This window comes from Canis lupus, chromosome 12 (genome assembly GCF_048164855.1).
Source record: "Canis lupus baileyi chromosome 12, mCanLup2.hap1, whole genome shotgun sequence".
Lineage (NCBI taxonomy): Eukaryota > Metazoa > Chordata > Mammalia > Carnivora > Canidae > Canis > Canis lupus.
This window is the reverse complement of record NC_132849.1, coordinates 43,957,404-43,973,974: the sequence shown is the minus strand read 5'-3', so window position 1 is coordinate 43,973,974 and position 16,571 is coordinate 43,957,404. Positions and strand designations below refer to the sequence as shown.

General features: G+C 53.7%; 1 protein-coding gene across 1 annotated transcript; it reads right to left on the bottom strand.

The window, feature by feature from the left end:
- Nucleotides 1–7,122: 7,122 nt before the first annotated feature.
- SLC30A3 (solute carrier family 30 member 3) lies at nucleotides 7,123–15,783 on the bottom strand. The gene is made up of 8 exons (XM_072771488.1): nucleotides 15,497–15,783; nucleotides 11,701–11,882; nucleotides 10,896–11,042; nucleotides 10,647–10,800; nucleotides 9,635–9,833; nucleotides 9,272–9,377; nucleotides 8,880–9,014; nucleotides 7,123–7,952 (listed from the first exon to the last, which is right to left on the bottom strand). The coding sequence occupies exons 1-8, from the start codon at nucleotides 15,589–15,591 to the stop codon at nucleotides 7,804–7,806; spliced, it is 1,167 nt and encodes a 388-aa protein (XP_072627589.1). The 5' UTR covers nucleotides 15,592–15,783; the 3' UTR covers nucleotides 7,123–7,803.
- Nucleotides 15,784–16,571: the final 788 nt, after the last annotated feature.

Sequence of the window (16,571 nt, the reverse complement as noted above, 5' to 3'; positions counted from 1 at the left end):
AAAATATCCATACTTAAGGCTGTTTCATGTCCATTGAGAAACAATCTCATACACTCCATGTGGTTGTCATTAACTATAAAAAGTTAAAAAAAAAAAAAAGTTTTCTGGTCTCCTTTCCTCCTGAGAATCTTCAGCAATTTGATCTATTTCTTTTTTTTTTTAAGTTAACATTGCTCTAATTCTGTGCCAAGCACTGTTCTAGCATTTTACAAATATTAAGTCGTTTTTACTTTTACTTTTGGATGAACCCTTTAGCTATATCCCTCTGTGAAAAAGGGTCTGACTCAATGTGTTCCCGTATTATCATTGCAAAGTCATTTTCCCCAACTCTTTACTGTCTACACTTGTGAAGAAGAAAATCTCAAAATAGGCATTCCCCTTGGAGCTTTGCCACTTTTGTCCTATTCCTACCTGTTACCATTAATGAGCTGCAACCATGGCAAGTTGGTGCAGCTTTGGGCTTTAGCTGAAAGGGTAGCGTTGGGAGTTCCCAGTGTAACACTGGTAGGTGTCTATAATTCTGTGACAATACTCCTTAGACAGTGGGGGGACATGGGCCGGTGGAGATGAGGAGCAGACAGCGAGTGCCAGGATAAGTGAGTGCACGGGGAGGACTAACCTTGCAGCGGCATCTGGAAGAGATGGGGGATAGGAGCCATTCCATCAGGGAAGCCAACTAGAATGTTGTTGCACAAAAGGCAGATGATGGATGACAATGGTCTGGACTAAGGCAGAAAGGGATGTTATGAAATATGAAAATCCTAAGGATAGGAAGGACTAAAAGTCTTCCAGGCATGGGACATTGAGATGGGGAGAATGAGGGCTGATGCAGATCAGAGAGCCAGTTTGGGATACAGAAAGATGTATTCTGTTTGGGTGTGATGCTTTTCAGCTGCTGTGGGACATATGTGGAGATACAGTGGAGATAATGAAACTGGGGAGTTGGGGCAACATGCGACAGATAAATAATGTGATTACATAAGGGACATTACTCACTAATATAACCCAAGCACTAAGAAAAGTACTGAGCCCATACCGGGGGCTCAGTAAACATTTGTTGACTGAATCATCAGCATAAAGGTAATCGAAGCTCTTTAATTTTTTTTAAATTTTTATTTATTTATGATAGTCACACACAGAGAGAGAGAGAGAGGCAGAGACAGAAGCAGGCTCCATGCACCGGGAGCCCGACGTGGGATTCGATCCCGGGTCTCCAGGATCGCGCCCTGGGCCAAAGGCAGGCGCCAAACCAGGGATCCCAATCAAAACTCTCTAAATATGTACCTCTGGATTAGTTCACCGAGAGAATGAGAGCAAGGAGAAATGAGCAGAATCTCAGAAAGGGTGGAGGAGAACTCAGAAGAAAGCCATCAAAGAGTCCCAGAGTTGCAGGTGTGTGAGGTCTGGAATGACGTGTCAGCAGGTGAGATTCTGAAGGAGATCCAAGAGAATGAAGTCTGAGGCAGGGACTTGGTATCATAGTTACTCTGATGCTTTCTGGCTATAAGGGGGACACCACATTTCATGGGGTTAGTGATGGACTGGTCTAGAAGCTGTCATTCACCAAGAGGCAAGGAAAAAATGTGTGTGGCCTTAGGACCAGAAAGAGACCTGAAGAAGCTGGGAAAGCTGTGATGAATCCTTAGGAGAGTAATAAAAGGGTCACCAAGCGGGGCTTAGTAGGAAGACAAACTGTGAGCTTGTGGTGAGGTGGGGGGAAGCAATGTCCCGGGCAGGACCAGGGACAGGCGAGTCACTCACCTTGGAGGACTCTGGCAATGTCAATGACTTCTTCCCTGAGAAGCACTTGATTAGTTACCACCAAATGCTGCTGCAGATTTGTCCTGGAGGGTCAGCTTGTAAGGCACCTGCTCATTTGCCTATGGGTGGGAGCCTGGGGACTAAGATGGCACTTAATAGGGACACCTGGCTGGCTCAGTCAGTAGAGTAGGTGACTTGATCTCGAGGTTGCAAGTTCAAGCCACATGTTGGGGAGATTATTTAAAAATAATTTTTTAAAAAAAGATGGTACCTTTTAGACTTTGTATGACTCTCACACCCATTTGTTTACTCTTTTTCTCCATTCATTCCTTCACTTACAGCCATTACTGAATGTCTAAGTGCCAGGCAAACATGAGGAAAGCAGTGCCTCCTTCCACCCCCACCACCCCCTCCGGGCTCTGTAAATCTGTATGATTTACAGAGCAATCTCACCCCATCACTGTGCTTCCCAGAAGTCCTGTGTGACCGAGTTCTGAACCGAACCCTGCTCTGGTGCAGCAGGTGGGCAGGATGGAAGGGAACAGAGAGGCAATCTCTGGGCCAAGAAAAAGCATGTTTGCTAGTGTAAGGCCTGAAACCTGCTTATTTTGGTAAGCTTTAACTGTCTTTTAGTTCCTGGGTTTGGTTCCATCTTCTCTCTCCTTAGGCTTTTGGCTCCAGCTCTTTTAAAATTTATAGTCTGTCTTGGTTGAGCCAAAGAGAACAAGAGAGTGGAATTGAATGTTCAGACTGTTTGGGTCAGAGAGAAAGTCAGGCAGTGATCCCTGGGACCAGGTGCCACAGGCATAGCACCAAATTGGAGAGAAAATCTTAGAAGGGGTGTACCTGGAGGCCCCCTACAGTGCTTTCCTGTTCTATTCTGGGAAGCTCTTGTTTCCCTCTAAGAATGGAAGCTGTTCTGTACAAGGAACCTATAGCCTTCTCCTAGAAACATAGTACTAAGCTAGGGTGGGAGAGGGTATATTGATGGCTGCTGCACTTTCCTTCTCTCCCATCCTGAGGCACCCACTTGGGAACTGACCAGAAAGTCTCCCACAGGGAGTAGGAGCTCTGGTGCTGCAGGGGAGGAGGGGAATAGCTTATGAGTGGCCCTGAGAGTCAGCCCTGAAAGGGAGGAAACCTGTTCTCTGCATTAGCTCCTTCAGGTCCAGTTGGGGCTGCTTCCTGGGGCTTCAAGATGCTGCAGCCAGGTGGGGGGGGGGGGGGAAGGCTGGGGTAGAGAGAGGGCAGGGAGTGGGGGGCTGAAGGAGACAGGCACTGGCTCTGACCACAGGAGGCCCCTCCTACCTGCACCTTTTCGCTGCCCACTTTCTCCCGCTATCCTAGCAACAGGACCCACTTTGTAGGCCCATCTGTGATCGCCTCCGCCTCTGCCCCACTGCTTAGCACCCCTTAGAAGGTGTCGACCTGGTGGTGATGGGATGGGCCTGGTGATCAAAGCAGAGACAGAGAAGCCCTGGGAACTCCCAGAGTTGGGGACAAAGACTCCTTCAAGTACAAAGGGAACTCCCTGAACGCAGTTCTCCACGGGGCTGGGGCAATCTGCCAGGAACCGGGGAGGGCTCTTCCCACCCAGCCTCGGTCCCTAAATAACCTCCAGAGCCTCCGGCCGCCTCTGCTGCTATCCTGGCGTGGGCCTCAGGGGGGCGCTGCTCCCCCTCTGATGGCCTGGCTAAAGGCGGCGGGACTGGGCTCCCAGCTCACTGAAGTCCCTGGAAGGGAAGCAGGGTCACCAGAATGAGGAGCACCCCAACTTATCACCCTGGGCTTCCTCCTGGCCTCAGGCAGGCTGTGCCCCTGGGCCGCCGGGCCTGCAGGTCTCGCCGCCGGTCGGTGAGGGTCCGCTCCGCCCCCGCCCGGCCAGCAGGCCCAGGTGAGCCCCGAGCGAGGGGGGCGGGGCCGGCCCTTCTGCCCGGATGTTCCCACGCCCCGTCTCCGGGCGCGCACCTGCTTCTGGCTTTCCTGTCTGCTCCTTGGTCTCGCATCTCTCTCTCTCTCTCTCTCTCTCTCTCTCTCTCTCTCTCTCTCTCTCACACACACACACACACACACACACACACACTCACTCACTCCTGACAACTGCATTAAGCACGACCGGCCTGTCCCTCGCTCCACCCACCCCTTGTCCACCCCATCTTTCTCTGGTCCCTGCCTGCCTCGCAGGCCGCCCTCTCCCCTCATCCCCTGGTTAACCAGCTGTGTAAAGAGCTGCCAGGGCTGGGCTGATGGATGGGCCCTTCCCCAGCTTCCCTTCCATCCCCTCCCTGCCAGCCCTGTCTCCTCACCTCACCTTCTACTACATATTTTATCATCAGGGAAGGGCACCAGGAGGAAAGGACCTTCTGGATAAGCAAGTGGAGGTGGGTGGGGGAGATAATGGGGGGATGCGGGCAGCTCCTGCAGATAAGGATTTCCTCAGCTCCCCGGAGAGGGCTACATGAATGAGGGAGAAAGCTCCTGATCCTTCTGTCCTGACTGAGCAAAGACTGAAGCTGGGAGGTGGGTGGGCAGGGAGGGCAGTGTGTAAAAGGCCTGCAGCCTTAGAGCAGCCAGAACTAAGTTTGCATCTCAACCCTGACAGTTATACTTGGGCACGTATGCTTCAGTTTCTCCATCTGAAAAGTGTAGGTCAAACCATCTAGGGTGTCTTGCACCCAGTGTAAGCTCAGTAGATTTGGGCTCCTATCCCTGCTATTAGGGTGCTGGGTCACCCTGTTCCCCTGAAATCTCGCACCTGCATCCTGGATTCCACCCAAGAAAACCTATTCCTACATGCCCTCTATGTACCAGGCACATTCATGCCACAGTGCTATGTAATCCTTCCTTTTATAATTAGGAAAGCAGGAACTCAGAGAGGTTAAAGTGACCAGTGTATTAATAGAAGACCAAGGCAGAACCAAGAAGCCTGAGTCCAGAGCCCCTGTATCTGCCATGCCAGCTGGCAGCAGGTTGCTGGAAAAGCTGAGCAAAGGTTTGCTGAGAAATTGGACCGGGCAGAGCTTCCAAGAGGCCTGAGTGGGGGGTGAGAACCCCAACTCTGCTACTGGTCACTTGCTGGGTGACCTCGGGGAAGTCCTTTTCCCTCTCTGAGCCTTAGCTTCCATTTTCTCATCTTGCCAGGGTGTAGGGCAAAAATGGACTGCATCCTTTGTGAGGTCTCATTTCACCCAGAACACTGTTCCCCACCCTGCAAAGGGACCCAACAATGTGATAAAGAGTGGGGGCTGCAGCTTAAGGCTGGTCATAGGGTGGAAATCTCGTCCTTCATTTTCCCCACCCTCCATTTCCTTCCTTTTCCCAACCCCCATCATGTCGCTTGGGGCCTATAATCAATGAGTCGTAAAATGAGAAAGTATCAGGAACTAGCAAAGCATGGAGAGCAGCTGGGGCAGCCTCAGCAGCCCCGAGCGTGATGGACTGCCAGCCCTTCACCTCAGCCCAGCCTCCCACGCCTGACTTGACTCAGGCCAGCCAGCCAGCCAGCCAAGACTCACTCAGCCTTGGGGGCACGGGGGTGCAGCTGAGACCAGAGTGGGGAGGCAGGCCTATTTTCAATGAGTCCAAAAGCCTCACCTTACACAGAGCGATGAAATCTAAGTGTATTGACATGGAAAGACACATCCAGGATGTATGGTTGAATCATAAAAGCAGGTTTCATGATCTCACCTATAAAGTGATCCCACCTATGTTATTATGTAGAACTGTTTGTACGAACGTAAAAATATAGGCAGAGAGACTCCAAACTGTAAATAGCAGTTACTTCTGGGAGTAATAGAATAGGGGAAACACTCACTTTCTACTTTATACACTTTTCCTTTGTTGGATTTTTTAAAAAATATTTTATTTATTTATTCATGAGAGAGAGAGGCAGAGACACAGGCAGAGGGAGAAGCAGGCTCCTTGCCAGGACCCTGATGCAGGACTCGATCCTGAGACTCCAGTATTACGCCCTGGGCCAAAGGCAGGCACTGAACTGCTGAGGCCCCCAGGGATCCCCATCCTTTGTTGGATTTTTTTTTTTTTTAGGATTTATTTATTTATGATAGACATAGAGAGAGAGAGAGAAAGGGAGGCAGAGACACAGGAGGAGGGAGAAGTAGGCTCCATGCAGGAGCCTGACGTGGGACTCAATCCCAGGTCTCCAGGATCACGCCCTGGGCTGCAGGCGGCGCCAAACCGCCACGCCACCCGAGCTGCCCCCTTTGCTGGATTCTTAAGGCAAGCATATATTGTTTTTATAATAATTTTTAAAAGATCATTTTATATTAAAGATATTTCCACTATGCAAAGGAAAGCCTTGCAGAAGTATGCACGGGCTAATGAAAATACTCAGTGTCTTTGCTTCAGGCTGGAATTGTATCAACCTAGGGTGGCAGGGCCTGCAAACTCCTGCTGATCCAAAGCACTAGATCTAAAATCAAAGCACAGAGTTTGATTTCTTAGAAGAGAAAATCCACAGTCCCTTAAGTTTAAGGGATCCCTTAATAGTAACAATAATCCCTTAAGTTTGCTTTATAAAGGGCAGCCCCGGTGGCCCCACGGTTTAGCGCCACCTTCACCCCAGGATATGATCCTGGAAGCCTGGGATCTCGTCCCTCTTCTCCCTCTGCCTGTGTCTCTGTCTCTGTCTCTCTCTGTCTCTCATGAATAAATAAATAAAAATCTTAAAAAAAAAAAAAAAAGTTTGGGATCCCTGGGTGACGCAACGGTTTAGCGCCTGCCTTTGGCCCAGGGCGCGATCCTGGAGACCTGGGATCGAATCCCACATCAGGCTCCTGGTGCATGGAGCCTGCTTCTCCCTCTGCCTATGTCTCTGCCTCTCTCTCTCTCTGTGTGTGACTATCATAAATAAATAAATTAATTAATTTTTTAAAAAGTATATAAAAAAAAAGTTTGGTTTATAAAGACTAAATCTGTCCAAATATATGATTCTTTAAGACAAAGGGGGATAGTAACAGAGGTCCTTGGTGTCCGCAGCCCAAAGAGTGTGGTGCAACCACTCTTCCCCAAAGGGACTAAGCTTCCTCTGACCAGCCCGAGGCCCGGATGGCCTATAGGAGTATTTAGGAATGACTCTCCAGGATCCCTTGGCTCCTTGCCTTCCAACTTTCTCCTGCAACCAAGCCCAGGGCATGCAAGGACTCTCCCTGAGCCGGAGACCCAGGCATGCAGTAGGGGAAGGTAACAAAGGGACTGGTGGGTTTTAGCCTACAAGGGATTGGATATTTGAGGGTGGAGAAGGTGGAGGAGCTGGGTGGGAGGGAGGAGGGCTGTGGGAGGTCACTCTGGCTATGAGGCTCTCTTTCCCTCTTCTGAGGAGTCAGTACACGGACTGGAAGATGCAGTTAGACACAAGTTTATTGGTGGAGCTGTGGTGGAGTCCTCCCTCTCTCTGGGATAGCCGAGGGCACAGCACCAACAGAGGGATGGACAGACAGATCCCCAAAAGGACACATGGATGGTGCAGACTCAGAGAGACCATAGCACAGCCACAGAGGCACAGAGACACACAGGCCACAGCACCAAGAAACACATACACATGGAGACAAAACCACAAGGCTAGAACAAACAGACAAAGTGCGGGTTTTGGGGCTCCTGCATAGACAGAGCGAGGGCCACATGGGGAGGGGGCCCCTGCTGACCTCCCCCAGGCATAGGCACACCAACAGCACACAGACAGGCAGATGCCCCCAGCCAGCCAGCCAGCCAGCCTGCCACACAGACAAATGAACTGCATGGAAAGGACGCTTGTGCTCCCTAAACCACAGGGAGTGGGGACCAAGGGATTTCTACACACCCCCACTGATTAACTCCCATTCAGCCTGACTCCTGCCTCCCCCCCCCCCCCCACACACTTTGGTCTTGTCCACTGGACCTGGGGGCTAGGGAATGGGCAGATGGAAGGAGGGAGAGAGGAAGGGGTACGGGACCAGCTGTCCCTTCTCCGAGAGCAGGGAGGCAGGTACTGAGAGTCCGGGCCTGAGCCAGGGCCTGGCAGTAGGGTGAGGGCGGGGCCTTGGCTCAGGCTTGGGGGGGCTCCCGGCAGCGCAGGCACTGGGCCATCTCGGGCTGGTACTGCTCAACCTGCAGGGTACAGCTGGAGAATCCAAACCGGGAGTGGAGCTGGGATGTGGCTTCAGCCAGGACAGCTTCAGGGTCAGCCGTGGAGTCTGTGGGAGAGTGATAAGAGGCAGCAGGTTCCCAGGGGACTTGGGAACCAGGCAGGGGCCAAGATAAGGACGGGTGAAGGGGGACCCAATGGTTTGCACAGCATTAAAGCCAGGCTTGAATTAGGAGCTTTATTTTCTTTCTGTATTGTACCAACAGCATAAAAATGCCAAAGAAAAGGTTGGAGAGATTCACCCCCTAATCAGCCATGCCACCATGCTAACCACCAAACTATTCTTATTTTTCTATTCTCTTCTGCTCTTTGACTATCAATAAACAGCTGTATGTTTCAGCAGCCACAGCACCCGATTCTCCAAGACAATCCAGATGTTAAATATTTTCTCATTGTCACTCTAAAGTTACCATCAACTATCCCACAAAGTATAATATTTTTGGCATCCAAATTGCATGTCTCTGATTGCTTCTTGCATCTGGAAGAAACTCAAAAAGCCTTTGTCAGCTTGTGAGTCACCATATATATTTTTAATAGTTGAATCATAATGTAGATATAATTTTACATTCAGCTTTTTCCTCTTAGCATTATACCATAAACATTTTTCCTAGTTGCCACACAGTGTTCATAATCATCAGTTTGAATAGTCCCGTGATACCCCACGGTCACAACTTACCTAATGTGCCCTGTTACTAGACTTATTACTATTAGTGATCTTTTAAAGGGTTGCTGGTTCTCTGCACTACTTCAGAGAGGGTGTCACCTCCCCCCAAAATACCCTGTCCAGGGTTCCTTGTCTCCAACATGCACATACATATGAAAAAGAGATCAAGAAAGAGAGATGGACCTGCAATTCCAGCAATTCAGATTATCTTCCTAGGTTTAGAAAGGGAGCCAGGCTGGGGCGGGGAGAGGCGGGTTGAGGGGGTGGGAAATATCTCTAGGAGGTAACTGGCTAGGGCCAGTGTGTACTCACCAATGGCCAGGTGTGCGGAGGCAACATGGTAAGTAAGCGTAAGGGACCAGAGATGCAACTCATGAGTTGCCCGGACTCCTGGCACGGACATCAGTGTGTCCCGCACGGGCTCAAACCCCACGCTTCGGGGGGAACCTGCAAAAAGCACCCACCATGCCTTATTACCAAGGCCCCTCCTGCCCAAGGACAGCCCCTTACCAGACTCTACCTCCCCCATTCTGTGTCTGCTCACCATTAACCCCCACAATTCACTCTGTGCCCGAATCCTCCTTCTAGCAATAGACCCCAGGACCCAGGCCTTCACCCGACACTCTCTTGAAAGAAGAGAGGTGGCTCAGAGCTGGAGCAAGGTCAGAGAGGATCCAGGTGAGGAACTGTGACATCTGACTTACCTTCCATGAGGACACGAAGAACATCTCGGAGGGTGGGAGCTGTAGATCCCAGGGCACAGATGGAGAAGAGGAAGGTGCTGATGGGGTCAGCTGCCTTGTACTGAGGCTGTAGGGAAAGAGACCTCTGAGCCCAGGAAACAGGAACCTTCCAGAGGAAGACCTAGGGGTGTCTTAGACAAACAGGACCCAAGAGGCCCCTGAGAGCCCTGCTGGGGGAAAGGGACCATGCCCCGAGCAGGGATTTCGGGGGAGCTAGGAGCTTGGCGGGGGTGGTGGGGGTGGGGGAGAGGCCAAGGGTCCAAGGAGGGGGTTAGGGTGTGGAGCTGGGGGAGGAAGGCCCGGGCAGGCTTGTGTGCACAGTACCTTGAAGTAGATGAGGACAGAGGCGGCCAGTACCCCAAGGCTCTGCAGGAGGTCCCCCAGCACATGCACAAAGGCTGCCCGGACGCTGGTGTTCCCCAGGGGCAGGGGCTCCCCGGGCCCCTCCTCCAGCGGTGCATACTCCGCCCCCCTAGACCCGTGGCTGTGGGGGGGCCCAGCCTGGTGCAGCACAAAGGCCATTCTGAGGGGGAAGCAGAGCAGCTCAGCCCACGCGGCCCATTCCTGGCCTCCTCTGCCCTATTTCCACATTCTCTCCACCTCCCCCTACCCCCCCGGAGCTCTTTCCCCACCTATTTTCTCCCTACTTTCCCAGCCCCAGACAAAGACAACATCGGCCAAGGGAGACAAATCATGTAGCCTGGGGGACATAACACTGTACTTGGTGCTGGAGATATGGATTCACATCCTGACCCTGCTATTTACACCTGTGCAAATCACCTAGCTACCTCTTCCATTCTGTTTCTGTTTCATTAACTGTACACTAGGACTGATACTGTCTACATCATGGGGTGGTTGTGGGGCTCAGATGAGACACTGCTGCCGAAAGCCCCCAGCAGAGTGGCTGGTACACAGCAGGCCCTTAATAAATGCCTGCTTACTGGGATCCCTGGGTGGCGCAGCGGTTTGGCGCCTGCCTTTGGCCCAGGGCGCGATCCTGGAGACCCGGGATCGAATCCCACATCGGGCTTCCGGTGCATGGAGCCTGCTTCTCCCTCTGCCTGTGTCTCTGCCTCTCTCTCTTTCTCTCTCTGTGACTATCATAAATAAATAAACATTTAAAAAAAATTAAAAAAAAATGCCTGCTTACTGGGTTCTAGGTCTTTCTCCCAACTGTTTTAAGGCAGCCCTAGGGCAGGCGACAGGTGAGAACTGTGTATGTGTATGTGTGTGTGTTGCATGCCTGTTGGGGAGGGGAGAGAGCCAGCTCTCCCACCTGGGAGGAGGACCCCTCGCCCTGAGCCCCACATGGTGCCTGCTCCATACTGGCACGTACAGCAGATTGGCACAGACTGCGATGCTGGCGGTCAGCAGCATGGCACCCCCCTCGATGTGGTAGTCGCTGTGCAGCAGGCGGATGAAGGCCAGGTACAGGAGGATGCCAGTGACCATCCAGAGGGAGACCACAGAGGCCAAAGCCCCCAGAGTCTCTGCAGGGGGAGACAAGCTATCAGAGACCTGCCCGGGACCCTAGGAGGTACCTTCTGGTAAGATCAGAGGCTCACTGGGCTATGCAGGGCCTTACCTGAGCGGTGCCACCCAAAGGTCATGGTGCGGGTGGCTGGACGGGTAGAGAGCCACAGGGAGAAGAGGCTGCCTATCATGCTGCCCACATCTGCCAGCAGGTGGGCTGCATCGGTCATAATGGCCAGGCTGTGCGCCAAATACCCACCTGCAAGGATAAAGCAGTGTACTCTGGGTCCAGTTAGAAAGTAGCATGAGCTGTGGCAGCATGTGGATAAGCAGGGAGAAAAACTGGGGGGCCCTGCACCAAAATGTGAACTGTGTTTTTCTCTGGTGATGGGACTACAGGAAGTTCTTATTTGCTTCTTTTCACTCATCCACATTTCTAGTTTCTATAATGACACATTTTCATATCAAGAAAATAGGACTTTTAAAAGACTCAGCTAGGGATGCCTGGGTGGCTCAGTGGTGGAGTGTCTGCCTTTGGCTCAGGGCGTGATCCTAGGGTCCTGGAATCGACTCCTGCATTGGGCTCCCTGCAGGGAGCCTGCTTTTCCCTCTGCCTATGTCTCTGCTTCTCTCTGTGTGTCTCTCATGAATAAATAAATAAAATCTTAAAAAATAAAAGACTCAGCTAATGCTGAGAAGCTGCCCTGGCACCCCCCCTCCGCTGCGGACCTTGCCCTGAATTCCCCTTGGTGCTGTCTCCCATCCTCTCCCGCTCCCTGAGTCCTGAGCACCCAGGTCTCCACTGCAGCCATCTCCTTCTCTGCATGTCCACCAGGAACGTTGCTGGGACTCTGGGCGGAGAGTGGCTCAGGCCGGGGTCAAGAGGACGGGGTTGGAGGAGCAGCCCTCTGACTTACCAACCACCTCCCCGGCCATGAAGACGCAGCACACGGCACAGGCGGCACACAGCTGCCTCTGTGCCTGCAGCCTCTCAGGGGTGAGGCCCGGCTGTGGTAGGGGGTCCCTGTGGCAGTGGTGGAAGGGCAACTCCACAGATTTGGGTTCCTCAGGGACGGCCTCCGAGGGCTCTGTGAAGAGACTGAGATGGGTAGCGTGATTCAAACTGGTGCATGGCCATGGTCTGACCTGTTCCTCAGTCCCGCTAGACAGGCTTCATTAGCCGTGGCCCAACACTCGCTCTGTCTGTCCCAAGGCCTGCTCAAACCTGGGAGCCTCAGAGACAGGGGCCACGTGAGAGAGTGGGGCTAAGAAACCGCTCAGAGCCCAGCCTCCCTTTTCTGTCATACACAGAGCCATGGAATTTCACAGCTGGAAAGCACTGTAGAGATGGTCTCGTCTAACACTTGTTACAGAAATGACAAGTATGAGACTCAGAGAGGGGGAAGACATATGGAGGCCACACGGCGAGTTCGTGGTATAGAGTAGACTCTACCATAACGAATTGATAGACACCATAAGGAACACAAGTGAGCAGGAACTTGCTGACCTCCAGGAGCTTTTGGTGAACAAGATGAAGGTGTATCTAGTGCTATGACAGTAGCAAGAGAGTAGCTATTGCCATAAAGCCAAATGCTGTCAGGGCTGGGAGGATAGAGGAGTAGACGAATTAGAGTGAAATCAGAGAAACTGAAGGATGGGGAGGGTTTTGGTAAAGACTGGGTGAACATGCCAGGCAGAGGCAACAGGAAGGGAAGGTGGTGTCAAAGGGTGAGCATACAATCCTGGCCTTGGTGCTTCCCTCCCAGATCCAGGTCCCAGTGTCTCCATCTAGATCCTTCCCCTTCCCTATGTAGACATGCAGCTGAAATGTGGCCATTTAAAAGAGTGGAATGTTGGGATCCAGAAAAATCTGATATTTCAGATCCCAGAGTTGGGGTTGTTATAGGGAGTATGAAGCACAGACTGCTGTGGCTGGGGAGGCAGTGGGAGGATGCTGGATTTGGAGGCTGCCCCATGTTAGCTGGACCTTGGTCTGATCATAAGCACCTAGCAGAGGCCACCTTAACTGTACAGTGCCAAGCCCCCCTTGGTGAATGAATGGGGCTGGGGCCTCACCTGGTATGCCAGACATTGAGCTCAGGCTGTTTTAGGTTCATACTGGCCCAATTCTTAACCCCATGACTACCAAGTCTGAACCCCAGCAAGGCCAGAACCTTCCCACGGAACAAAGGATGTAATAGAAAATACAGTCCTAGAAATACTCATGGAGGTGTGACTAGAATACCCATGAGTGAAATCGAAGGCTCTAGGTTGAAAAGTGGTCACAGCAGTAAAGTGAGGAGGGAAGCCTGGGGTCTTCCGGCTCAGAAAAGCTCTGCCAAGTGGGTGAATTGAGGTGTGAGGGAGGTGGGGGGACATTTGGTGCTTCTAGGGAAGATTCAAGTGCTGGCAGGTAGATTAATTTCTTGGAATTTTCTTCCAAGACTTAGTATCTCAATGTGTATGATTCTGGTGTGTTTCCAGAGGAGACAGGGAAATGAGGGTGGCTCTGAAACCCATCCTCATTCTTCAATGAGGTATACATATAGTTGGGCGCCTGGGAATCAGGTGGCAGGTGGTATACACATGGTGAAGCCTGGTCTAGTGGGAGAGACAGATGTTTCACCGATGACTTACTAGGCAAGGAGAGGCTGGGGCCAGGAGGATTATGAACGAAGGACTTTGGAGCACCAGGGAGGGAGTGACCACCTGTGATGGGGGTGAGGACAACTTCACAGAGGGAGAGATGTTCAACATGAGACCTAGGTGAAAAAGAGGGCTCCATACACATGGGATGTCAATGACAAGATAAGTGGCTAGGAGTTTTAAGTATCAGGAGCCAGGCCAAGGGCTGAGGAGGGAAGCAAGGGCTCAAAGGAACATGGAGGGATATACACTGATTGATTTCACATATCTTTCCCAAGCCCTGAGATGACCTTGCTGATGTATATTAGTCTGAGAGGGAGAGAGGAGAGAAGATGGAAGGGTTCAGACTAGACCAGGCCACAGATTCCCTGCACAGAATTTTAGAGGAGGGGCAGGTAGGTTAGGGAAGAGTCTCTTTCAGAAAATACTGCAGGATTTGGTGACTAATGGTCATATGAGGATGAAAATGAGCCGGGAGTCAGAGATGCGGGTCTGGATAGCAAGCACAGGCTGCGTGGCTTTGGGGCAGTGGGCAAGATGCCTTTTTTGTAAGGCACAGAGTAGCCAGTCATCAAGGTAGCCACCCATCAACAGGCTACTCCCTTTTGTTCTGCATGAATTGGGCACTAAAGAAGCCTCATTGTTGGGGTGCCTGGCTGGCTCAGTTGGTAGAGCATGCGACTCTTAATCTCAGGGTCATGAGCTCAAGCTCCACCTTGGGCATGGAGCCTACTTTAAAAAAAATACATTAGAAAAAAAAGAAGCCTCATTGTTGGTGTGAGTGGGTGTGTGCGTGAGTGTGTATATGGGTGGGGGGCTACATGCTGTTTAGAGAGAAAGAAAGGCAGTTTTCTCTCCTTGACATTCTGAAACCCCCAACAAACAAGTAATATTGAGTGAGGTAGAGGGGAAGTTTGGGGAGGGGACAGGGCCTGAAGCAGAGTCAAAAGGATATGTGAAGAGCCAGCCAGTGTCTTGGCTGGAGCCTCCACAGCTGCCCACGTCTGCAGTCCCCTGCAGGAAGGAGTCAGACGGGAAGTCTGTCCTCCCTTCTGTTCATCCACTCCCCCACCCACTCAGGTTTACGGCCCTCGCCCAGGGAAAGAGCGAGAAACACACAGAGGAACCAGAGACAAAGGGAAAGGTGCTCGGAGGGAAAAAGAACGGTTGGGAGAAATGAAGAAGGGGGGGGGGGGAAGCCGACCAGAAAGAGCTAGAGAGCCTGTCAAATTTCCGAGACAAACGGACGGTCAGCCAACAGACAAAATGGCCAGCGGAGGTGGCCAGGATGGGCCTGGCGCGGCGCTCCGAGGGCCAAGGCGCACAGAGCCGGCGGGCGCCGGGCGCGGGAGGCCGGCGGGACGCGGAGGAGGTTCTCCGGCCGCCCCCGGCCCGCTGTCCCGGCCGCTCCGCGCGCCTCATTTCACACCTCGCCGCCCCCGGCCCCGTCTGTGCGGAGCCGGGAATACCCCCTGCCGCCCAGACCGCACCTGCTCCTTCGCTGCCACCCCCTCGCCTCCCAGCGGCCGCCGCCCCCCAGGGGCCGGGAAGAACCGCCGTGGAGCCCGGGCCCATCTTCGGTCCGGGTGCGCACAGCTGGCCGTGGCTGGAGGGGGCGCCGCGAGCCCGGCGCACGGAGGAAAGGGCCAGGGGCCTGCAGCGGGGGCTCCGAAGGCGGGGCGGCCAGATGCCCCCACCAGCAGGGCGCCCGAGCAATGCAGACATCGGGGCACCGGGCGCGGACTCCGGCCCGACGGAGGGGCAGCTGCTCGCGGGAAAGTCAGATGCGGCGAGGGCGGCTGAGGGGTCCGGAGGCTTGGGGGACGCGCCGGGGAGCCGATTTGCGGGACCGAGAAAAACCGTGGCCGGGAGGAGCATAGCAGGCTGCTGGGAGGGGCGGGGGCTTCTGGCCGTGTGGCCGGGGAGGACAGACCCGGCGCCGCGAAGCCGAGGGAGTTGCGGTGCGCTGGGGCGGCCAGCCGGGGCCGCGCCGAGGGAGACAACGAAAGGGGCGGATGGCACGAGGGTGGCGCCCCCAGGCTGAGGGCTGGCCCAGGTCTGTCCTACCTCTTCAAGCGCAGGCCGCCACCGGCGCCGCCGCGGTCCCGGGGGCTCACCAGGCGAGTGGTCTCCGAGCCCCCCGTGGCAGGAGAGGGCTCCATGTCTCCGCGGCCCCGACCGTCTAGGCCCCACCGAGGAAGAGAGAGGCGGGGCCGGCCCTGCACCAAGTCCGAGCGGCCAGCCGACCCTCGGACTCCCCGCAGGGCCGCGGGGCCACCAGAGTGGAGGGAACTGCAGCGACTGTGGCGCGGGGAGTCCGAACTGCAGATCCCGCTGCCTTTGGAGCCCCGCCCCGCGTGGGGCGAGCTCCCCAAGCCCCGCCTCCAGGCTCCCGGGCCTCTCCCCCATGCCTAAGCCCCGCCCCCGGAGCCCGGCCCCCATAACCAAAGCCCCATTTCCCAGTGCCAGAGCCAGGTGGGGGCGACGCAAGTCCTCTGCGCCCCCTCAGGGTTCTAGAAAACACCTAATCTCCATAGCCCCGCCCCCACCCAAGTCCCGCCCGCCGGTTCTAAGCCAAGCTCCCAAAACCTAGGCACCTCTCGACCAACCTTCCCCCAAGAAACACCTCCCTTCGCAAGCCTGCACGGGGGGGGGGGTCCTCCAACCCCTCCCGACAGAGGCACAAACAGGTGTGGGTCCATCACCTAGCTCGAGAGAACCAGAAAGAGCGTGGGGTGCGCAGAGACATATCCGGGAGAACTCCAGGGACTCTGGCCAGAAACCCCTGTGTGGAGGATGTGGGGTCGGAATTTGCATGCAAAATCTGCTGCCAAGCACTGTACCGCTCATTATCATTTATTTTTATAGAGACACTGGGTGACAAAAGCTTCCTGTTCTCCTCCAATCCATTACTATCCCTATTTTTCAGATGAGTAAACTGAGTTCCAGAGTTAGAAGCCTCTAGGGTCGTGCAGCCGGGTAATAAAATGCTGGGACTGGAACCCCATCCTCTTTCCCTCTCCAGTTCAGGGCGCCGCGCTGGCCACTGGAGAGGGCGCGCACGGCAGTCTTGTCACTCACAGTCTGGGGCAATCGGAGGAGGAGGGAGTGATGCCACCTCTCTGGTCACACAAACCATTGT

Excerpts from the sequence above, each read along its gene's own strand:
- SLC30A3 (XM_072771488.1), bottom strand. The coding sequence starts at position 15,591 with ATGGAGCCCTCTCCTGCCACGGGGGGCTCGGAGACCACTCGCCTGGTG. Across the intron at positions 11,883-15,496 it reads GGCGGCCTGCGCTTGAAGAG|TCTCTTCACAGAGCCCTCGG; the intron begins GTAGGACAGACC and ends TACCCATCTCAG. Across the intron at positions 9,015-9,271 it reads TCTTCGTGTCCTCATGGAAG|GTTCCCCCCGAAGCGTGGGG; the intron begins GTAAGTCAGATG and ends TGCTTTTTGCAG.